Raw genomic sequence first — 24,277 nt, forward strand, 5'->3', positions numbered from 1 at the left:
AAGGTGCTAGATATGCCTTTTGATGGCGAATGTTTATTTGGCAATCCTATAGATAAGGCCTTCAGTCTAAAAAGAAGGACATAGACACTGCTAAATCCTTGGCAACGCTACAACAATGTTGTTTCCAGTCCTTTCAGGGCAGAGTTCGAGGGCAGTATGCACCCCTACCGCAGTTCCAACAGCGGTTTCAACACTACCTCAAAGCACCTATCCTGGCATGCAATCAACCTTTCAGGTCCAGCACTGCGTCGTCCTATTCATGGCCCACTGGTCATAAAAGGCAGCAATCTGCCGGAAGATCGCAGAATTCGAACAAGAGGCAATGAGTTTCTCCAGGCCCCTGCCACTACAGTCTCACAACAATTCGAACCAACCTGCTCAAACCTCTTACAAAAATGGATGTCCATCTCGTCGGACAAATGGGTTTTGGATGTCTTCCGTCACATCTTAGAGTTTGTACATTATCCTCCAACTACTCCTCCGAAGGTACTACATCGTCATCTACCAGATCGCAAGAGCGAAATAAAAATTCTTCTTTTGAAATGCGCCATAGAAAAGGTACCCTTACATCAGCACAATCCGGGGGTTTTAATCCCACTTCTTAATCAAAAAGAAGACAGGGAAATGGAGGCAGGTCTTGGACCTCTGGTTACAGAAAAAAAATCATTAAAAAACAATCTTTCAAGATGTTGTCTCTGCAGGAAATCCTTCTTCTTATGGAAAAAGAGGATGATCTATCATCTCACGATCTTGTTGATGCTTATTTTCACACCCCATTCATCTTAAGCATCGAAGATATCTCGCATTCGAAGTGGCGGGGTGCCATTATCAGTACAGAGTGCTTGCCTGCGGTTTGAAGTCAGCCCACCTGGTCTTCACCAACTGCATGGCTCTGATAGCTCCCTTTCTGAGACATTCAGGTCACCAGGTATTCCCCTACCTGGACGATTGGTTAATAAAAGCAACTTCGTTTCAGTCTGCCAGGAACTCTACTCAAACTTGCCAGAATCTTTCCAGTCTCTGGGTCTTCATCTCAATCTAGAAAAGTCTTCTCTCATTCCTTCCAATCCTCTGACTTTCATAGGAGCTCGCATCGATATAAATCTCGCCAAAGCCTTTCCGACTCCCGAAAGGGTCGCGCCTCTCCAGGAGATGTCACGCCTCCCATCATCAAACAGGTCAGTTTCTGTCAGAAAGTACAAATCTATGCTGTGGATGATGTCCTCATGCATTCAACTAATTCCCAATACCGTCTTTGGATACGCCCACTGCATGAGCAACTGGACACTCAAAGGGTTCAATCATTCAACAACATGATCCAAATCTCGCCGACTATGAAAGCTGCAATGTCTTGGTTGAGGACCTTACTCCGGGTCTGTCTATCATTCACTCAACTCCTCAGTTTGTGATGACGTCAGATGCATCCATGGAGGGCTGGAGAGATCAACTTCAGGAGCTACAGGTGCACAAGAAATGGTCCAAAAAGGAATAGAAATATCACATAAACCTTCTAGAGTTAAGAGCGGTGTTCTTGGGCCTGGAAACTTTCTAAGCTCGGATTTGGGGATCTGCAGTTCTATTCTGGAGGGACAACACCACCACCTTGTTCTATCTCCAGAAACAGGATGGCACGAGATCTCAGGCTCTCTCTCTTCAAGAAGTAAATCAAAAGGGAGGGTACGGGCTATTCTTTATCTAGGTCCAGCATATGCCCGTTAGTATAACTCTACAAATAGTAGTATGCAGTTCCTAATGTCTAAAGCAGGTTGTTGTGTGTGTTCATGGCCTCCACATAATGGTGTAGAGTCAAAGAAGTGGTGAGAAGAATCCTCTCCTTTCGGAAAAAGACCCTCACACCCAGCCAGCTAGGTGTCTTGCTTCATCATCGGGTCTGCTCCTTATCGCTGCAATACCCGATCAGCACCCGAGATCGGGCCTTCTTGGCGGAGATCTTTATTCCTTATGCCGATGGGTGTGGTGCATGTGAGGGCCCTAGGTCAGTGTAGGTGATGGCGATGTGTAGGGATGTGGGTTAAAATAGGGGAGGTGGTCCACTCAAAATAATTTTAATGAAACGTTGCCCCCACCCTAATTAAAAGTAGAGGGGCACGTATCTCCACTCTAAGGATGTGAAGTTTATGCGCTTCAAGCACAGATTTTGGAATGGCTTCTCCTCAATCAAATTTCACTTCGGGTGGAGCTTGTGCCAGGGGCCCGCAATCAGTGGGCCGACTCTCTCAGCAGAGTGTCCAAACATTGCCAGTAATGGGAGTTCAACTACCAGATGTTGCAGATGGTCTTTTGGTCTTGGGGCTCCCCCACATCAGAAATGTTCACTACGTACCTCAACAAAATATGCACCTTTTAGGCGAGCAGGACTCCTCAACCGGGAGCACGGGGAGACACTTTTCTGCTCTCCTGGACAGGATAATTTGCCTATTCCTTCCCCCTGTTTTCTCTCATTCCTCGCGTTCTCCAAAAAATTTAACTGGAGCATGCCACATCAATCTCATCGCTCTCTTTCGCTTCACAGAGCTACTTAGCCTATCAGAGTGTACTCCATTGTCTTTCCTCCAAAGGAGGATCTTCTTCATATGCACCAGGGGCAAGTGATTCATCCTCAAATTCCCTCACTTCACTTGTCAGCTTGGCTCCTTATTTCATTGAATTTGGGAATTTGAACATACCCAATGATTGCAAAGCAATTTTACAAAATTCTTGAGCTCCTTCCACGCTCAAATGTTACTCTGCAAAATGCAAAAGGTTCTGTGTGTGGTGCAGCGCTCATTCTTTACATCCTCTTTCATCCACACAGGAACAAGTATTACCCTAACTCTTGCACCTCGCCAAGGCAGGACTCTCGCATTCTTCCATTAAGATCCACCTTGCTTCGATTTCCAGATACAGATGACTTCTGGATCATTCTTCGTAGTGGTTTCATAGACTTATTAAGGAATTTGCTGAAAGGCCTCTTCAGGACCTACCCACCGGTGTAATCCCCTCCAGTGCTGTGGCAATTAAATAAGGTCCTGTCACAGCTAATACGGTCCCCATTTGAGCCTATACACAAATGTGACTTAAAATTTCTCTCTTGGATGGTCGCCTTTCTCTTGGCCATTATGTCAGCCAGATGTATCAACAAAATCCAGGCATTCACTATAAAGGAACCATTTCTTCAATTTCAAGCAAACCGGGTTATTCCACGTACAAAACCTTCTTTCGTACCAAAAGTACCATTGTCTTATTACCTTAACAAGCCTATAATTCTGCCTACATTTTTTCCAAATCCGCCCTCAACTGCGGAAAAATCTCTCCATTCTCTGGACATCAAACGCTGTTTGAAATGTTATCTACAAAGGACAAAATCCTTTCGTAAGTCTTCTCAACTGCTGGTTTCTTACTCTGCACCCAGGAAGGGACTTGGCCTAACTAGGGCCAGTATTGCTCGCTGGGTCACTTCAACTATTGCCTTCAGCCGTGAGAAGGCTGGACATACATTGCCTGTAAGGGTGCAGGCCCATTCGACGAAAAAGTCGCACCTTCTTCCGCCCTGTTTGCAGGGGCTTCTTTCCCTGACACATGCAGGGCAGCAATGTGGGCAAGGACACACAAGTTGACAAAGCATTACTGCCTGGATTGTTGGCGGAAGGCAGATTCAGCCGTGGGACAAGCGGCTCGTCGTCATCTCCTTGCCTAAGGTAGGAGGCTTGTAGCCATCCTGATTTTTCTTTATTTACTTATTTTGTTTATTCTTGTATATCTATTTGATTGTTATTTCTTCCTGGATTAGGAGAATTCTGGTTATATATATATATTTTTCTTTGGTACTGTCATGGTGGGATTGTTTGCCTTCCCGCCTTCATTTTTACTTCTATTTACCAATAAACTGCTCTTTAATCGGATTCAAGCATGTGAATCTATAAAAGATACAATACTGGAGAAAAAACAAGTTACTTACCTGTACACTGTGGTTCTCCAGTATTGATATCTTTTATAGATCCACATGCGACCCACCCTCCTCCACAGTTAGGCGCACCATTCTACCTCAGACATGTCTAATTCATGGTTGTATTACAAAATATTGGGATATCTATGTTGCTTTGTGTAACGTCACAAGGGCCTGTTGTTAACACTGATACACGCTTATGTGGTGCATCATTAAATTAAGGCTGCCATGTGAAATACGAAATTCAATTTCAGGTATTTTATCTTTTCCTCCTTTCTAATTTTGTTGACACTTGTGTTTTCTGGAGTCGCTGAGGCAGTTTTTCAACCTTCTGTCTAACTTTCTTTCCAATGTTTGAGGCCCGGCAAATTTTCGTCCTAATTTGACTTTCAGTACATGTGTACAATTAGGTCATTAATGTATTCACTACGCATTTTGAGGTTCTTTTAGATTTTTTAAGGCTTGTCATGTCTACTTTCAATGTAAGGCCTTGTTATTACTACCCTTTTATTTTGTTTAGTAGTATAAAGTTTATTACAGCTAGTCCTATTTGTTTAGTAGTGTGAGGTTAGGCCACTCTTTTGCAGCTGTAGTTGACATGACAACCAGGAATCTAGACACACTTGCATGTCATGAACAGTCTATCTTGCTTAAATGGTGGAATCTGGAGTCACACATTTTTGACACACCTCATGCACATGCACATGGATGTGGAGTTCCTCTGTAGCCCTTGGTTAAGTTCCTTGGTCGATGAACATGGTTTAGTTTCATAATAGTGCTCTGTTCTTTTTGTAATCTATGCAAGTATGTTACCTTTAGGTTAAAAGTTAATAGCCTTTTAATGTTTTATGTTACTTACAGATTTAGAGTCCTTCCTATTACTTCACCAATCAACGCAGGTCAGCTTTACTAAGCAATCTTAGGCTTGCTATTTGTATATCTAGCTTGGTCACACTTCTGTTTTGGGTTAACAATATTTTTTCAATTTTGTTTCGTGAAGCACGGGGATCAGTTTTGACCCAACTTCTTATGCTATTTATAGTGTCACTTCCATAATGACATTGGGATCTACTTGACCGTGGAATTGTAAAAGCAAGAATTTTCTTCAGAGGTTGACTTCTGGCGCTTTTTGGCTGTCCTAATATACTTGCTTTTTCATTTCTTCTGAGTATTTCCTAGCAGATGCTTTTAAATACTTACTTGTCCGGATGATGACCTCAGACCTGTGCAAGGGTGCCCAAATTATAGTACTAGAGACTATAAATAACTGCAGACTAATTGAACTATTTGTTGTGGGTCCGATTAGCTCCTACACTACGTTCACTTGCACTTCATTTGGAGCTCTTAAATTATCTTGTAAACAAAGGTTTCATTATATTGTGTTTTTGTACAGTATTGCACCGTGCACTTCTCATTTAGCATTATTATTGTACTGTTTGTCAGTATGATTTAACACAGTATATTTGTTCATCATATAACTTAAGTGTCATCATTTCACCTTAACAAAGCATTCTGTGAAAATAGTTTCATAGTAACAGTAGCATTGTTGCATAGTAATAACTTTAATTACCCGAGGAGAACCTGTGTTCTAATTGTCAGTTGCCTAGGGTCCATTAACCCTTTGAGTTACACTGTTCATCATAAAAATACAAATGAATTAACTCTTCAATTCGAAATGTAAAATATAAGATGTTGAATTTGTGCCGGAAGGTTGCATATACCCATTACTTTTGAATATTGTAAGTCTAGGAGCCACTGATGAACAAATAAGAAACTGCTATGGTGAAGATGAAATTTAATTGACATACCTGCTACAGTTTAAACATTGAAGTTCATGATAGAGGATGTTGAATACTTTATGAAAAACACGGTAATATGAATTAATGCCTAGTGTATTTGATCTGCGTATTGTTTTCTGTTCTGTCCTCTCAGGTGGAATGTAGTAGGGATTCAAGGTTCCTTGTTCAGCCACTATGTAGAGCCCATCTATTTCTCCAGCATTATTCTTGGGAGTTTGTATCACGGAGACCATCTTTCCAGAGCAGTATATCAGCGGATTTCAGAGATAGAAGATCTGCCACCCCTCTATACTCTCAACAAACCTTTACTCAGTGGTAAGTCAGGCCCTATCTGATCAATTCTAAATAATGTGACACAATTCTGTATGTTGCAGACCAAATTAGTGAGTTAGTGAATACAGGTGTGCACTGGAACAAAAGTAACCTTATCGATGAACGTCCATAGGTGCCTGACTTCAAAGTTATTGTTAGAATAAATCATATCATAAAGTGTTTTTTCTAAAGTTTATCATTACGTTTTTAAGGCGATTTTTGCTATATGAATGTTTTCCAAGAAGGATGTAGATAGTGTTTTTAAGCATCTGAATAAGAGTTCAAGTCTTTTTCATTCTGTCTTTGTTAAATATGTTTATTCTCGGTTAAGTATGTTTTAGTACACATAAGCAAGATGTTAAAGCTTTCCTTGTAAAACACTAAATATCAGCCATCATAGGCTTGGTGTTCGAATCCTGGCCTCCCTTCTGTTCGATATAACTAGAAAAAGCTTCCCACGTTTACCTTTACAACACCAGCCATTTCCCTCCATGTTGTTTTTCTGCCTATTGCAAGAAGTTGCTTCTTCTAGTGTGAGGCCTTTTTGGGTGGCGCCAGCTATTTGCAATATCTTTCCTTCCTAGATGGCGGGTTTCTGCTGTTTCTCCTGCCCCATTTTTCATTGGTTAATAAATTAATAAGTAACCATTGCCTTATCTGCAGTGCATGCCATTGATGATGAGCTTCAACCAATGCTTAGGTTACAGAGGACACCCAACAGAGAAGCTGACACACAGTCTGTCCTGTGTTTGCAAAACTTCCTTCCCATAGTTTACTGTCTTATTTCCAAGGCAAAGATGGTTCTGCTTTTGCACACCACCATTTACTGCCTTAGAGATGGAAGATTTTGCACTTGGATAGTAGAGATATGGTTCTAGGTAAAATGACTGTGTATGGAACACCTGTATTTTCTGCTTCATTTGTTGTGTACTCGACATGGGGAGGGCCCCAGAGCAAAGTCAGGCAGAGTGCATTTGGTTCACATATTCTTTAAAGTGTTTCAAGACCTTGAAATCTTGCAGAACCATGCAGCCTATTTATCTTGATAAGGATCTGAAGATACCACAGAAGCTGGAACCAGCTCAAACTGGATTGAGGTATATGAGGTTCATCAAATAACTACTAAATCTCTAAACTACTTTGATAGTTCTTAAAATTGAGTGTTACATCTTTTATTTTGAAAGTTAAGCCAGTCATTAATCTTTATTTGCGTTAATTAAAACCATTGCAAATAATACAAAAACAATAAAACATAAAACTGTATAAAATCACATATAAAAACATATAGCTTTCTCTAAAATGTCACAGATAAAGTGACGGTCCTCTTGTAACAAATTACAGATTCAACATTTAAGTTAACAACAAAGTGCCTGTGGTGAAAGGGTGGTACCAGCGTGTAATTGTGGTTAAAAGAGGCTATCACACTTAAGAAACGCACTGTTCATTCAAAGTTTTACAACTGACAAAAAGCCCAATTGATTCAAGAGATACTCATTAGGAAATACGGCAAGGAGACCAGGCAGACATTAAACTATAGCAAAGTATCTGTGCAAGAGCCCAACTTATCTCAACTAAAAAACTTTCATAATGTACTATGGCTACATAAGGTGCATTTCTAGAGCTATCCATCCATATCTGCCTGATGAGGATCTTGACACATTTTAAACAATGATCACAAATTCTAAAAACTCACTGTGCTGAAAAGTTCAGTGCACAGTTTGAAAGTATGATTGAACTAAATTTATAATTTGATAAAATGCTTGTTCAAACCATTGTTCAAAACATGACTTGTTTTTCGTTGTAGCAGTAGTGGGACCCCATTAATTTGGTCTAAGGAAAGTGCTTGCACAATTAGCAAGTGCATTATCTGACCCGGTACCTATACAGTGGTTGCCCTCATATATTAAAAGACACGCTGAAAAGCTCAGGTCTCACTGTTTTTCAGAATTCCAAGCAGACGCATGAAGCGTGCGCCGATAGGGACCTTACAGTGGGCTGTACTAACATTGTAACATAACAAAAGTGTTTATACGCGAAGTGCCGATGCTTTTGCTAGTAATAACAGGATTATTAATTCGTCATTACAATCTGGAGGAAGGATTGTCGACCATGTATCCAATGTACTCTGACTTGCTGGTGAGATTCCTAAGCAACATAGTCTTTTATGGGCTAAAGAGACCAACTGTGTCAGCTGGATATTTAGACGAGTATCATCGGGGTTGAGCGGGGTGATTATGGCTTGCCTGCGTTTGCAGATTTCTAAAATATTCCATTCATTCTTTAGCCGGGTTTTACGTTCTGCCAGCAGTTCAAGGCACAGGCACACAACCTGTTCAAGGGATTCCTCGCACTGCCCGGAGTCCTTACAGACAGTACCTTCCTGGGGTCCACGCCTGCTGACAAGATGTTTCAAGAACAGCCGCACCCCCAGCCTCCAGGCCATTAATCTTGCCGTCAGGTGATTGGAATATCTACAGGCAAGATAAAGAGCGGGAGATGTTGGTCGATAGGTGTTAATGACCACCCAGGAGTGTTTGCGTTTTGGCAAGGGAAGCCCTAGCAGAATGGTATGACCAGGTATGAATAAATTTTTTGATGCCCAGTTTGTGGGCCTGTTGGTTCGAATTACTGTGCCAGAGGTCTTTCACATCTTGAAGCAGCTGGCAGTCCTCAAGGTACTGATGATGCACTCGACCTGGACCTCTGGTTTTTATTTTGGCCCATAGCAATACTTCTAGGTGAGCTCTCCTGGCTGCACGCAGCTTGTGGCACAGATTGAGTTAGGCACCTGGACTGGCGGCCTGCAGATAGAGTAGGCCCAGTTCCAGCCTGATTTGGGCAGCTGACGTAGACCATAGCAGGTGAAGAACTCTTGTGTATATTCCTGTGATGTGGTTGTTGGGCACACTACTGTGTTTCCTCAATTATATTTCGCTCCCATAAGACAGCGTGGGTGAGATTTTAGCTCTCATGACTTCCAGTAATGGGGATAAGATTGGACCCATCAAGGTCTTCAGTTTGAGAGCTTTGATAGTCATCTGTAGTGTCAGTGTTTCCTTCTGATGCTGTGTAAATGAGTGTTTCTCGTCTATTAATACCCCCAGGCACATGTATGATTGATCCACTCTGACCCTTTTGTCGTTGTAAAACCAGCCTCTTCCGCTGTATTTTTTCCTTCTGAATGTTGCCATCTTGGGTTTCTTCAACTTTAACTCCAGCCTTTTGTCCGTTTTCTAGGTTTGTAGTTGATTTAATAAACGTTGTAACCCAATACATGCAAAGCTGAACAAGGCAAAATCGTCAACATATAGTAGGTTGCTGATCCTTTTACCACCTAAATTGAGGGGTGGCTGTAGACAGAGTGGAGGAATTGCGTCAGGTCGGCGATAAATATGTTGAAAAGCAGGTGGGCGAACATGCACCCCTGCTTTACTCCTCACGTTGTGGGTATTTTCTTTGGTACACCAGCTCCAACGCCTAATTTAAAATGGGTCCAGGTGTTCGAGTGATATTGGATAATTGATTCCAAGAGCCTTGGTGGGATCTCCAGAGCTCTAGTTTGAACCAAAGGGCATCCCATGGTACACAATTGAATGCTGCTTTGAAATCAACGAATCAGCAGTGCAACAGAGAACTTGAGGAGATTGCTTTGTCCAGCAAAATTGAAATTGCCAACAGGTTAGAGAGCGTACCAGATCTTGTGGTGAACACAGTTTGTTTTTTTGGGATGCAATTCTTCGACTCCACTCATTGCCATAGGTCCTCTTGGAAGCAGGCCGGCATGGAATATAGCTTAATAATCAAGAAGCGCTATTGATCTGTAATTGCCCAGATCAGATTTAGAGCCCCCTTTGTGAATGGGATGAAGTATTGCACCACGCCATGAGTCGGGTATTATCAAACTCCTCCGACATTAGTCGACAAGCTGAGAGAGCCTTTCTGCCCTGAATGGAATATCTTGTTTAAAAAGAGCTTGGGGAAGGCAGTTGGGCCCAGGTGCCCTATCTGTTTTGGACTTCGTTATCGCGTGGGCCATGCACTTTGTCAGAACAACTATGTCCATGGCTTGGATAGGTGGAAAATCGTCATCTTGAGAGGCGCCAGGGGTAGTTGTTGTTTTTGGACTTTGAGTGCCATCATTTAAACCTAGGTCTACATCCCCACTTGCCGAAAAGTTCCAGTCTCTCTCTTAAAGTTCTGTAACCAGGCATCATTTGTGTAACCTGGTTGCAAAGCAGCTGCATTAAAACTTGAGAAAATACCAATCCATTGCCTTATGTTCAGAAAGAATATCACAAGTATAAAAAGGGTAAGGGTCCAGCTTCAAAATCAGGGACCAGATCGATACAAAAGCAACTGATGCAAGCTGTCTATTTATTCTTATCTTATCAATAAACATAAAAACTCAAGAAAGAGAATACAATAAAGTTCACAAACCTATACCTACAATGAAACCAACAAAATCCTTGCTTAACACCAAAGTGATACCAGCATTTTTTGCTAGCTCTTCCCAGCTACAAAACATTGTTTCTCAATGTTCTACTTTTTTTTAAAGTTGTCCTCCTAGCACTAACAAAGCCTCACTCACGTTTGTACCTGCCCAGTTTGGCTTCTCTTTTAATCTGTTCTCTCATGGTGCACTATAGTTGGCTCCCGCACTTAGAACAGAGTAACACAGGTGTAATCATTAGACTCCAACCACCTAACAGTATATTTGCCATGATTCAAAAGGTTCCCATATTACCTCCCTCTTCCTGCTTTAACTGGTTCTAAACAACCTTTTCACTCGGGTCACGGCCACTTCCCATCCTTTTATCGTAGGGGGCTCTGCATGCGTCCATCTCCTGAAAATTTCTTGTCTTGCTAACAGCATTAGATAGAATAACAGCTTTCTACATAGGTTTGTACAGGCACTTTTCCCTGCAATATAATCCACACCAAATAGCATCAAAATAGGGCTTACCTTTGTATCGCAAGCCAGCATTGCCAGAATAAAACAGCCCTGGGCATTCCATGGATGTGTCGAAGTCAATGGCCCTTTTTCAAGCTACATCTAAGACATTTGTATTCCAGTACCTTCTTGAACTTTGCTATTCTCGCGGGAATCCAGTAACATCAATAAAGGGTGAAAAAGTGATTTTGTCTTAGGGTAACAGATCTCACAGTGGCATGTAACAAATTTAAAGATACTTGCCATAACTTCTCAATCTCCGCGTTTGGCAAGTCACACTTCCAGATGTCAAAAAGTGGATTCACTTTTTTTTCTGATGCTGTCACCAGGTTCCAATACCATTTTGAGATCTCCTTCTTTGGCCACATGTCTTGCAGTTCTTTTTCCATTTGACCGCTTCCTACCCTAAGATATACCTGTTGTTTACCCAAGCTGTTATCGGAATGAACTTAAAGCTGGAGAAATGGACACTTGTTTTCACCCTCTAGAGGTCCCATAAGAGAGGTTCTCACTTACTTAATAGGTCCTACCATTTCATTTCTAAACTTCTTCTGATGGTACCACATAGTTTCTCTTTGAAACACTCCGATGTTCCTGAGAATCCCATTTCGGGGCCAGCAGACTACAGTATGGGATGTCTAAGTGGTTTCTTTCATCGTAACACAACTTGGCTGCTGCATGCAGAATAGTCACCCTTGTCTTCTTAAAATATTTTGTGGAGGCAAATTTATGAAAAAAAAGCAGTGTTCCTCGTTTCTGCTGTCAGACTCCGCAAGAGCACCCCTATTGAGCATTTGTCAGATTTTCCCATCAGCACCTTTACAGTTTTTCAACTGAAAAGTCAACAATACATCTGTAGGACCAAGTCTCCCTTCGATACCTTCCCCCTGAGCTTCGTCCATGATATCCTAACCTCTTTTTAAAAGTAAGGGGGATATTATCAAACAAAAAAGTGAATCATCCTCTTATTCTGGTTGTTATGCCCTTAATTGTTAGGAGGCAAATGTTGCCACTTATCCAACCTACTTTTGCACTATTTAATGACTGTATTGTGGAGAAGTGTGGCTCAATGGTTAGAGCGGCAGACCCTGATGCAGAGGTCTGGCCCGGGACCAGGGTTCGATTCCCGCCTCGGCGGGTCTTGGGCTCAATTTCCCCGGACCTGATATTTCTCGCCTCGGTGCCTAGTCTAATCATGGGTCCCACTCTGTGACTCTGGGCAATAGCTTGCTTAATCTCCACAACGGCCCCAGCAGCGCTGTGGATGCCTGGCTTCACCTTGGGGGTGCCCAGGAGTGGACATTTCACAGGAAAGCCAGGATGGGTTCCGCAGCGGTATGAATACAGCGCTACGAGGCCTCCGGGTAGAAGTGCGCTATATAAAATACAAACATTTACATTTACATTCAAATTGGATTCTGCCAATTTCCCCAGCTCTCTCACCACTCTGATTCCCAAATGCGTAATGGTATCTTTCCTTTCTTGACCATCCTAGGGATAATTCCATACCAGTATTCACATCTTGTCTAGGTTCATTTGATAACATGAACCCTTGCCAAAGATGGTCACTTCCTGTAGTCTAGCATGGTGTTTTTATGTGTATCAGACATATGGAAAATTAGGTCAGCATACAGACCCAATGTTTTCTCCAGACCCTTAACAAAGAAGGGAGCTATACTTTCTTTCTGTCTAAGACTTTGCATAAAAGGCTGTATATACAATTTAAATTACTGTCACCCTTGTCTGGTCCCGCTACTAAACATCACATGGTCAGTCAGACTGTCATTTATCAGTATACTACCCTTTGAAAAATCATAAATAATCTCTATTACCCTACAAAAGGTGGAGCCCAATCCTAGATGTTTCAATACTTGACCTAAAATATCCATCCTATTTCATCAAAATCTTTCGCTGCATCTACTGTGATCACCACCAGGGGCATGGACTCTGCATTTGCCATGTAATTTACCCTCACCAGAGTGTGTGTGAACATATAAAGATACCTTCCAGGCATAAACTAACCCCTTCTGATCCTTAGGCACCTGCTTTGCCAACCTCATTGCTATGATAGTTACAAAAACCGTATAGTCACAACTTAACAGCGATTTATGCAGGTATCACTCACACATATTCAAGGATTTATTAGACTTCCAAATTAGACAGATTGCGACATCCCGCCAGGACTCCGGAAAACCTGTTTCCCCTGCAAGGGCCTTTTTGAACAGACCTTTCCAATGTGGTGCAAGTATCTTCAGGGCCATATATATTTCTACAGGGAGACAATTAGGCCTTAGATTGTTTGAACATATTTAAAGCCTTAATTTCTGCTTCAACTATCTCTTTACAAAGTGCTTGCTGTTCTTCAATACCATGCTTACTCAGACTCTTGCTTTCTATCCACTGTGCCACTTCAACCGCTACTGGCTTAACATTCTCCTGGTCTGAGTCGCAAACAAATCAATAGAAGGCACTCGCAATATCCTGAGATGCATTCTAGACCTTCCCTGATGCGTTCTGCCAGATTTCTGTTACAGTTTTTGCTTTGGTCAACCCTCCTCTTCATTGGCAATATTTTACCAGAGTTTTCCCCCGTACTAAAAAAAACTGCACCTTACTCGCTTCCCACCTCTATTCCTTGCAACACTCTACCTCTAACTTGAAACTCTCCTGGCAGTCCCATAAGGCTTGTTTTTTACTTTCCTGTCCCTCTCCTCTGGTCCTTCCTGTAAGCGACATATCTTCCCTTCTAATTTAGAAACCACCAACTTCCTTTCTCTATTTATCTGGTGGCTTAAGCTTATATGCCCTCTTGGATATGCCTTGTATGTATCTCAGACTACCTGTATTGCTGCTGCGCCATTGTTTAAAGCAAAAAAAAAAATTCTGAAGCCCTTTCCAGTTCCTCTAAAATATGTTCTTTCAGCCAAAGTGTACTATCACATGTTTTCTCTGTACCCCTCTCTTCACACTAACCTTAAGTTCTAGATACACAGCTGCGTGGTCAGATAAGTGGAAGGGTCAGTGTTCTACCTTGCAAACATTCTCCAATTTAGTCTTCTCCCATTAAAAATGATTTAGCCTAAAAATATGACCGTGCTTCTTGCAATGAAATGTGTATCCCTCAGGACACCCCTGTTTGCTTCCCCACACATCACACCGCCCTAATTCATCCATGATAAAGGTTAATTCAATTTCTTCTGGTAGACCTATCCAATGTGTTATCTAAGATATTAAATTCTCCTCTCACAATCAAAGGGCAGTTATATTCGACGACTTTTATAAAGATTTCCTTCAGGAAATTAGGCTTGTCCACATTAGGACCGTAGTAACCAACACAAGCAATTATCTTATCCTTCTCCAGCACCCATCTGCTTCCTGAGTCTTTACAGTGATTCAAAACGTCAACACCCATGTGCTTTCGTACTAAAATCGCTCCTCCCCTTGCACAGCTATCTTCAGTTGTACCAAACCCTTATTCGATCCAACTGGACCCCCTTCACAGAGCACTACTCTCAACTGATGTGCCGCCTGAAGCATAATTGTTACTGCACCATGCTCTTGGAGATATTGCATCACAAGCCGCTTTTTATTCCAACCCCTTAAACCATTGATGTTCCAAGTCATAAACGACATGAAGCAAGTAGGTCCCCATCTTTTTTATTAATCTATCTAGAAAATTACTCAACCCTTTCCCCTTAATAGTTCTATAAGGACTTAACATTTCTTGCTTTTTCTCCCTATGCACCCCACCAAGTGCCATCCAGCCCAACCCCTCTCCCCTGCCATTACCCTCCATTCCCTCCCTGGTGAGCCTCACAGGTTTGGTCTGAAGATTGATCACTTCCATCTCAGACACTGGTTGCAGGGCCACAGAATAGAGGGCAGCTATTGGGCCCCAACCATGTTGGTTGAGATTGTTTGCAACGGGTGTCCTTGGGGGTCTATCTACTATGGTTCTGCAAACTCGACCAAGTACACCCTTTTCTGCACTTGTATCTCTGGATTGCGAGCAGTGAAGATCTTCTCAAGGAGATGGGGGGGCTCTCAGGACTCTGGTGTGCCTGTTGGCTGACTCCAATGTATTGTCCAACCAGTGCTTATCTTTTGAATTAAAAGAAAGTGCTTTTATCTCACAGCATAACCTAATAATAAACAGCACAATCAGGGGAAAGGGGCAAAGGATTGTACTGCTTACTTGATCTTCTTTAATGCGCTACACCCTTCAGTATTCTACCCCACTTAAAGAGATCCCATTATCGGTTTGTGATCCTTGGCATGTCATTTGTGAGAAGTTGCTGTAGAGGTGCAAATGCAGTTAATTTAACTCACCCCGAGACATAGATGTGCCCAGCACTTAAGTTTGCTTTGCTTCTTTGTAGTTACTCTAAAAAAGTCAAGTTTGTTGTGTAGTCCTTGGACTTCTTCTCAGTCTTAGGCACTGCAGTTACCTGTGCTCTGTTCTTGCAGTTCAGGATGCCACAGGACAGCCGCATGCAGCGTTCCTTGTCCTTCTGTGGCATCTCTTGTACTGAAGGAGCCACGTTTGTAGCCTCACTCAGCTTGATTTCATGTATGGCCTCAGGACCAATCTTGACCTGATGGATGTCTTCTGCACTTGCGTCCTCCAGGCCCATCAGAATGCTCACCTCGCCTATGACGGAGCGGTCCGATTCTGACATACTAATACAGGGCTCTGGCCTTTGAGGTTAAAATGTCAACTTCTCATTTCATCCCCTTCAATGTCACACCCACAAATGCTGGATACAGGTTGCCTCATTCTTGCCACTGCTAACCCTGTCCGCACAATTCTTAATGTGCACGTTGTCAAGGGTGTTCGAGTCCAGTCTATCCCTGACTTTATAGACCCTATTTGATTTTGGGTTCTCAGTGAAGAAGTATCCAGAAAGGTCCCCGGTGATTCTGCTCATTGGGCTCTTCTGGACTTGCAACTGTCTCCCCAGACAGAGAATGTATTTTCAGTCAGATCATGCAGCACTCCTGGAAACAACGATGAGTGATCTTGAGAGAATCCTGTGACTTCTGGGACTGTAGGCACACTGCATGAGGTTGGCCCCCTAGCTCCTGCCACACTCTCAGACTTTTTCTCCATAGTCCCTTTTGTGGCCCCAAGTGACATAGGGATTTTTGAACAGTGCCTATGGGACAGGTCGGCTTCATCTTTCCACAAAACCCGGTCAGAGGTGGGTATGATTAGACTTAATGATGTGCGTGGTATTGCGTTTATGTAATGGAAAGAATCCCCTTTAACCTGACCGCTCAGCCCTCCACAGGGCTTGGTCGCTCCACACTCTGCTGCCGCTCCTGCCTGCCTGCCGCCTCCTGACCTCGCTCTCCGCTGCTCCTTCCCGCCGACCCCGCTGATCGCCGCTGATTTTCCCGCCGCTGGCTCCCTGCGGCCCCGCCCCCCCCCCCGTGATCCCATTTTCCGCCCCGCTCCCGCCACCCAGCTGCTGCTCCTCCCGGCTCCTTAATTATGATGCCCCCTGAGCGACCGCGCAGCGGGCGCGCGCAGCGGGAGCACCGACGGAGCGCCGAAGGTGCGCCAAAGGTAAGCCCGTCTGCGCCCGGACCGCACCCAGTGCCAGGACCCCAGGCCCCCGACGACGCCGACCCACACGACGGACCTACGACGCCGCAACTCTCAACGCACTCAATGCCGGCCGGAACCACGCCTGCTGCCGAGCCACCCCGAGATGCACCCACGGACCCTTCACCTGCAAATTCACCTGCCTCCGGACCTGCACCACACCCGCCAAGCCAAGCACCAGCAGCAACCACCTCAAGTGCATCCTGATCAACACCCGCTCCGCCCACAGACACGCCGTGGAACTCTGGAACCTCCTCGACGCTACATCACAGGACGTCGCCTTCCTCACGGAAACCTGGATGAACGCCTCCTCTGCACCCGACATCGCCATCGCGCACGGGTACAAGATCATCAGACGGGACCGCGTCAACCAGACGGGAGGAGGCATCGCCATCGTCCACAGAAACACCATCCGCATCACGACCGACTCCAACGACACCTTCGCCGCAGCCGAACATCTCCACTTCCAGATTCACACCGACCCAAAGACGACCCTCAGAGGCACCCTCGTCTACAGACCCCCGGGACCATGCACACAATTCAGCGAAGACATCACAGACTTAATCAGCCCGCACGCCCTCCCCTCCGCTGACTACATCCTCCTCGGAGACCTCAACTTTCACCTGGAGAACAACAAGGACCACAACACCGTCGCCCTGCTGGACAACCTCGCCAACCTCGGACTCAAGCAACTGGTCAACACCCCCACCCACTACGCCGGCCACACGCTCGATCCCGTCTTCTCATCCAGCAAGCACATCACCTTCAGCCACTCCACCGGACTCCACTGGACCGACCACAGCTGCGTCCACTTCAGCTTCAGAAGAACCACGACCCACCACCACCCGCTTCAGATTCCCCACAGAAGCTGGCGTAAGATCACCTGCGAGCAGCTCACCACCTCTCTCAGCCAGAACCCACCCGCCAGCACAACGGACCCCAACGAAGCAGCCCGGGACTTCACACAGTGGCTGACCGCCTGCGCTGACGACCTCGCACCACTGAAGAACCCTCCCAGCAGACCCAGAAGCAAGAAGGCATCCTTGTTCACCGACGAACTCAAGGACTCCAAGAAGACCTGCCGCACCCTCGAGAAAGCCTGGCTCCTCGACCGGTCCACCGACAACATGACCGCCCTCAAACACGCTACCCGCAAGCACCACCAGCTTATCCGCACCACCAAGAAGAAATCTTGAAAAGTGTAGTGACAAAGGGGCATTCTCAGAGGTCAGTGCAATTTTGTTAAGCCAGTGGCTTGGGTGATTAATCAGAATAATACCCAAGAGGTTTTTCACTAACTAAGGCTTAAGTAATAGCTGTGTGAATATTTGATGTTTCATGTATAACTTGAACCCATATATGGGTTCAGGAACGCAAAGATCACACTTATTGCAGCTGGTCCTATTCCAGCAGCAAGTTGATGCTAGTACCAACACGGTGATACTGACAGGGAGCCCTACATGCACTAAAGTTTCTTTAACCCGCCTTTATCAGAAGTAACAAACCCTATTTTAGGTAGCATGCTGCTGTCGTCCGTTTTGGACTCCTTAGCTCAAGTGTTGGACCCGGTCCTCACTATCGAAGAAATAGACGGTGCCGAAGTCCGGAAAGATGACTGGGCTAGACAGCTACCCTATTGAATATTATAAACAATTCCGGGATATCCTGACTCTCCATCTGTTACATTTCTACACAAATTGAATACAGCAGGGCTTCTTCCCCTCGCAGGTGGACTTTGCCACCATAGTGGGTCTTCCTAGAGGGGGTCTTCCTAGAGACAAATGCTCGAATTACCGCCCCATTTCCCTAATTTATGCTGATGTTAAGATCTTGGCTCAGGCTCTACCAGATCTCATGTATCCAGATCAGTGTGGCTTTATGCCAGGCCGAATCGCATGCCACAGCATTCGAAGGGTACACTCTGCCTTATCCCAGGTACAGGACCTGGATGGATTACTGGCCTTTGGGATTTCTTGGACAGGGTCCAGGTGTGAGTGGGGTTGGGAGACACATTCCATCGCATGGTATGCCGCCTTTACTGCAACCCTACTGCCCGAACCTGGGTGAAAGGTGTTCTATCCCCTCCCTTTCCCATCCAAAGGGGTACATGCCAGGGCTGTCCACTTTCCCCGTTGTTATTCGCTCTTACGATAGAACCCCTGACGCGTCTTATATGCAGTGACACCCAGATATGGGGCTGGCGGTGGGGGAATGTTTTTTTGAAGATTGGATCCCACTAAAAGCGGACAACATTCTTCTGTTTTCGAAGGATCCCCGGATCTCGGGACCCTGGTGTCTACAACTCCTTCATCTGTATAGTGACATATCAAGTATTTGGATTGACGAAGGCAAATCCAGTCTTGTGGAGGTAAGGGGAGATGCAATGGGGCAGCTTGGGTGCCCAAATATTCCTACTCGGTGCAATTCTTTTAAATATCTGCGACTGCACATGTCCCTTCTCAGACCTAGCTAGGGCTCTCAATTTTTGGGGACTTGCTCAAATGCTTGATCGAGATTTCGGACGCTGGGGACCCTCCCTCTAAATCCCTTGGCACGCGTTGCCCTCTTTAAGATGGTGTGTTTACCATGCTATCTATGTGTCTTAGGAAATTATCACTGTCCTATCCCTCGCAAATGGTTCTACTCATTGACCTCTAAAATCGCGAACTTTGCGAGAGGTAGACACATTGATTCTTGGATTCTGAGACATGTATCTAGAAATGCATGTAGTGAGTCTTGATGGTCTTGTACATCTCTTGTATAGGGTGCATCTGCCTTCAGCACTGCCCTCTTGTACACGGGTCTCTTACCTACTGGAGGGCATCTCTCTGACCAGTTGGGATCACCAGCTCACTGAGATGACGCCTCTGTGGCAGGTACTTGGCTCAATCACCTTTCTACCTTGGAAGGCTTCGCCCCCTGGTATGGGATTGGGATCTCTTATCAGGAAGATGTACATAAAGGGGATCATCTAGTGTATTTTCAGGATCTGAAGGGTCGGTATGCACTGGCCAATTCACAGTTTTTTCATTTCCTTCAGTTACAGCATGCTCTGCGAGCCCATAATCTCCCAGATACTCCGCTGCCCGAATTCTACCCAATCGAGACCAAAATCTTCCTGGGACACCTGGGGAAGGAGGCCATTTCCTTGATCTACTGCTCACTGGTCATCTATGCCCCGAACGGCATTGAGAATGCAAGCAGAGATGGATTTCTTAGGTGGGGGAGCTGTATGAGGACGAGCGATGGGAGGCATGTATGGTGTTCAGGAACTGGAGATCTCACGGCTGCGGATGGTCTAATTCCATTATCTCCATGCAACTTACCTTACTCCGCAGCACTTGCAGTACATTTCATCCACTGCCCGGACCATATGCATGAGTTGTACACTTCCAGCGTCAGATTTGTTTCAAGTAGCGTGGGACTGTCCGGTGCTGCGCCCCTTCTGGAACTGGGTGGGCCAGGAATTGTCAGCTCTCTAGGTATGCCCTCTACATCCAACTCCACATGCTGTGCTGTTGGGGCTGGTGGAGGAGTTTGGGGGCCTGCGAGCTGAACGGATCTTCCCTGGTGTGGCTGTTTGGTAGACAAGAGGGATGTAGCGTACACGTGGAAGCAGCAGGGGCCACCATGATCCATTGTTGGTGCAGGGAATGGACTGGTGTGCGCATCAGGAGAAGCCTATTTTCATTGCACATGGTTATCCCCAAAAATATGTACGGGTGTGGAGGAAATTGTGTAGCTACTATGGTCTAGCAATGTTAATTACTGTTACCATGCCATATCATGTTGTAATATCTCATGCCCGGATTTCTTTTCTTGTGATGGTGTATGCATTGCCACAAAATTTGAATAAAGTTAGTTGTATAAAAAACTACGTTTCTTTAACCCTTCTGCCATTGCAGATTATACTTAATAGACCTCAGGCCTCATTCTTTCATTAAAGAGGCAGTGAGCTGTCGCTTTGTTTGTCAAACCTTCTTCCGTCATGGCCATAGGTGGTGTGTGTGCTTACAGGTTTATGCTCACTCTAGATGTGCTCCACGTTTAAAGAAGCTGTTTTCACTTTTAGAAGTTTGACTCTACCTGCAACTGCAAGTAATTATGAATCGGTTGTGATCGATTAAGAGCTAGGACTAATGAAACCAACACTTTGTTAAAGGTGCATTTTCCAATGTACATTCTTGTTTGATGATTGTAGGCATTAGCAATGCAGAAGCCCGCCAGCCTGGAAAAGCCCCAAACTTCAGTGTGAACTGGACAGTCGGTGATAACAATCTGGAAGTTATAAATGCTACGACAGGCAAAGATGAGATGGGTCGAGCATCTCGCCTTTGTAAGCATGCACTCTACTGTCGTTGGGTGTGCCTTCACTCCAAGGTAGGTCGAGTTTACCAAAATACTTACTGCTTTGTTTTGGTCTTGCTGTGAACTCGTTTGTTTGACAAATTCATGTTTATAATATTGCTACTTGTGTGTAACGTCCATTTGTTACCATCCTGCAAAGAGCGAAAGTCCACACTATTTAGTGTCTATAGATCTGTTCCAATAACCTTATTTAGCACCTTAGCTGCGGCGGCTATTCCGCCGGCTATTCCGCCGCAGCGCTAAGGGGGCGGAGGGGCCGCGCGGCGCCCATGCTGGTGACGGAACCGCTCCGTCACCAGCCTCGGTTGAGCTGTGCTCATGATGGAGCGGTTCCGTCATGGCCCCGCCCGCTCAATAAAACGCGCCGCGCAGGCGCGAAATCAGCGCCACGCAGGCTCGTCGGGCGGGCCATGACGGAACCGCTCCGTCATCAGCACAGCGCCACCACGGCTGATGACGGAGCGGTTCCGTCATCAGCATGGAAAAGGCTAGCGTTGTACTTACAAGGTGTTAAAGCTGCTAAGTCACTGATGTAAACCAATGCTTTGTGTTCTGAGTTGCTGAGCCAAGTGTTTGGCCTGCATTTCGGTTTCATGAGGACCCTGAAGGGGAGTCACATTCAGAATTCAGAAGTAAACATCCACTGTGTCCCCTCCAATGTATAAGGCTCCCTCCATTTCTCTGTAGTAGTGCCTAACGTTGCAGAATTCTATCCAGTCTGGTGGACACTAGAGGGTTAAACAAAACTTGGTGAAGAACAGCAACATCAGTCATTTTGTTGTTGATGGTGGTACCAGTAGGACCATGGGGATTCTTAATGACCTAATAAAACATAATACCCATCTTAGTGTGGTTGGACGAAAGGCAGAGATGCCAGCAGTTTACATTTCAGGGCAGCTGAAGATTGTTCATATTATTTATGACCCATATACATTTGCTGAATGCCATACAGCAGTAACGTATGCAGTGCATTAGGTTTTTGAGGAAGGGGAATGTTCAAATGTACAACCATGCATCTTCTAGAGCCTACTAACCCCCCAGTTTCCTATATACCACCAGGCCTGCATCTTCAAATGTATAGATTATACTTTACATCAGATACTGGTTTTAATTCACACTCCGTAAAGAAATCTAGATGCACCCAATTTGATGTGAAAGAGGACCAGAAACACTCAGCTCATCTAAGATTTCATGCATTTTGCAAAAGTGCAAACTTGAATGCATCTCAGTTTCTTGTGAAATGTAGCCACTTGCTCACCATCCTTCAGTGCAGTCCTCCGGAGTCCAAGCAGATGGTTCATACATGGGACACCAGAAACTTTTCCACTGAGAGAATCGATATTCTCCCATGTCAGTAACTGTTCAGTGATTTGCGACCACAATTGCTGTTGAAGACCTTTGATATATTTCCTTGCAAATCTCAATGAGAATGGAGATACCCTTTTCACTGCGCCTGCTCTTTGCAGTTGTTAGAAAGGCGACCCCGGTGGAGGCAGAAGATGTCTGACTGACCACCCCTAGGTCCACCTCTCCGTCAAGAAGTAGCCGAGCGTTACTGAGAGGCCTCCTGGGTGAGGGCCCTCTCCTAGGATCGCACAGCAGAGTAACCACACACTACAAATGGACACCACACCAGAGGTCGAGTTCGTAAGCTTTATCAGGAAATAAAGGTTGCTGGTTCTCAGTGATATGTACAAGCAGACCGAGGGGTCTGTAAAGTCTCGCAAGAGGGGATCAGGGTAGCGGGACAGTCTCGGTTGGGGTGTAGGCAGGGATACCTTGCGCACAGCTCTCAATCCTCGAGCCGGGGGTTCCGAGAGGTTGAGCCGCGGCAGCGCCAGCAGGCTCTCACGATGGTTCGGCAAAGGTGGGCCGCGGCAGCGCCAGCAGGCTCTCAAGATGGTTCGGCAAAGGTGGGCCGCGGCAGCGCCAGCAGGCTCTCAGGTTCTCTTCAGGTTACAGGAAATGAGTTCTTCTGGGGTCGGCCGTGACAGCGTCAGCAGGGCTCTCCAGTCCAGGATACAACTGACTTCTAATCCAGGGCTGGCCCAGATATAGGACTGGAGTCCTTTGATGTCCGGACCCTCGCGCCTGGGGGTCAGAGGGGCCGGGATGATGGTGTCCAGACACCCAGCGGGGGGGTGGAGCCAGCGCCCAGGGAGGCTGGAGGGCGATCGAAACCAGGCACCGGGGACGGCTGGAGGGCCATCAAAACCCCCTTTTCTCCGGGATCTGTCGAGTGGCCACTCGACCACCTGGGTGGATCTTGGTGCCTCGATGTCTGGGCTGCGCTGGGGCCTGGGCCGGGGCCGAGGCCACGTGGTCGTGACGTGGTGGGCCCAAGATGGAGTCGGGCGCGGCCTCGTGCTTAGGTCGTGAGGGGTCCACGCTGGAGCCAGGTCGGTAGTGGGGGTCCGGGATGGTGGCTGGACCAGCAATGTTGGGGCGTGCAGTGTCGGGCAAAAGGGCTGCCCGATGCTGGGTGGAGGGCCGATGTCGTCCTGGGCCCGCCATGCGGGAGGGGTAGGACCACGCCATGAGGCCGGGTCCAACACGCGTCCCCCCCAGCTGAAGGCAGGGGAGAGTCACCCATCTTCTTGGGGATTCTCCTCGCCGAGGCGGAAGAATCTGGAGAGGCCGTCAGCATTGGCGTGGTCGTTGCCGGGGCGATGCTCCACAGTGAAGTCCATCCCTTGCAGGGAGATGGACCATCGCAACAGTTTTGGGTTCTCGCCCCGCATCTGCATCAACCACCGCAGGGGCCGGTGGTCGGTCTGGGCCCGGAAGTGGGTGCCGAAGAGGTAGGGCCGGAGCTTCTTGAGTGCCCACACGACGGCGAAGGCTTCCCTCTCGATGGTGCTCCAGCGCTGTTCTCTGGCTAGCAGCCGCCGGCTGATGAAGGCAACGGGGAGGTCGATTCCCTCAGAGTTCACTTGGGAGAGGACCGCCCCAATGCCGTGCTCCGAGGCATCGGTTTGGACCACAAACTCTCGGCTGTAGTCGGGGGCCTGGAGCACCGGGGCGGTGCACATGGCAGTCTTTAGAGTCTCGAAGGCTGCTTGGCACTCTGGGGTCCAGCACACCTTCTGGGGTAGCTTTTTGGAGGTCAGTTCTGTGAGGGGCCTCACAATGCTTCCATAGTCCTTGATGAAGCGCCGATAGTAGCCTGTGAGCCCCAGGAAGGCTCAGACGCCTGTTTGGGTGATTTGGGGCTCCCAGGCCCGGATGGCGTCAATCTTTGGCTGGAGGGGAGCCACCCGGCCGCTTCCCACCTGGTGTCCCAGATACGTCAC

At 46.1% G+C, this 24,277-nt stretch overlaps 1 protein-coding gene across 6 annotated transcripts in view; it reads left to right on the forward strand.

Moving 5' to 3' along the window:
- The window catches only part of ADARB1 (adenosine deaminase RNA specific B1), a 964,894-nt gene that overhangs the window by 856,077 nt on the left and 84,540 nt on the right, over positions 1–24,277 (forward strand). For all 6 annotated transcript variants that reach the window (XM_078680556.1, XM_078680553.1, XM_078680555.1 and 3 more), the window contains 2 exons: positions 5,879–6,060; positions 20,818–20,996. In XM_078680556.1, coding sequence (XP_078536682.1) covers positions 5,879–6,060; positions 20,818–20,996 — 361 coding nt within the window. The remainder of the gene's footprint in view (positions 1–5,878; positions 6,061–20,817; positions 20,997–24,277) is intronic.

This window comes from Lissotriton helveticus, chromosome 3_1, assembly GCF_964261635.1.
Source record: "Lissotriton helveticus chromosome 3_1, aLisHel1.1, whole genome shotgun sequence".
NCBI lineage: Eukaryota > Metazoa > Chordata > Amphibia > Caudata > Salamandridae > Lissotriton > Lissotriton helveticus.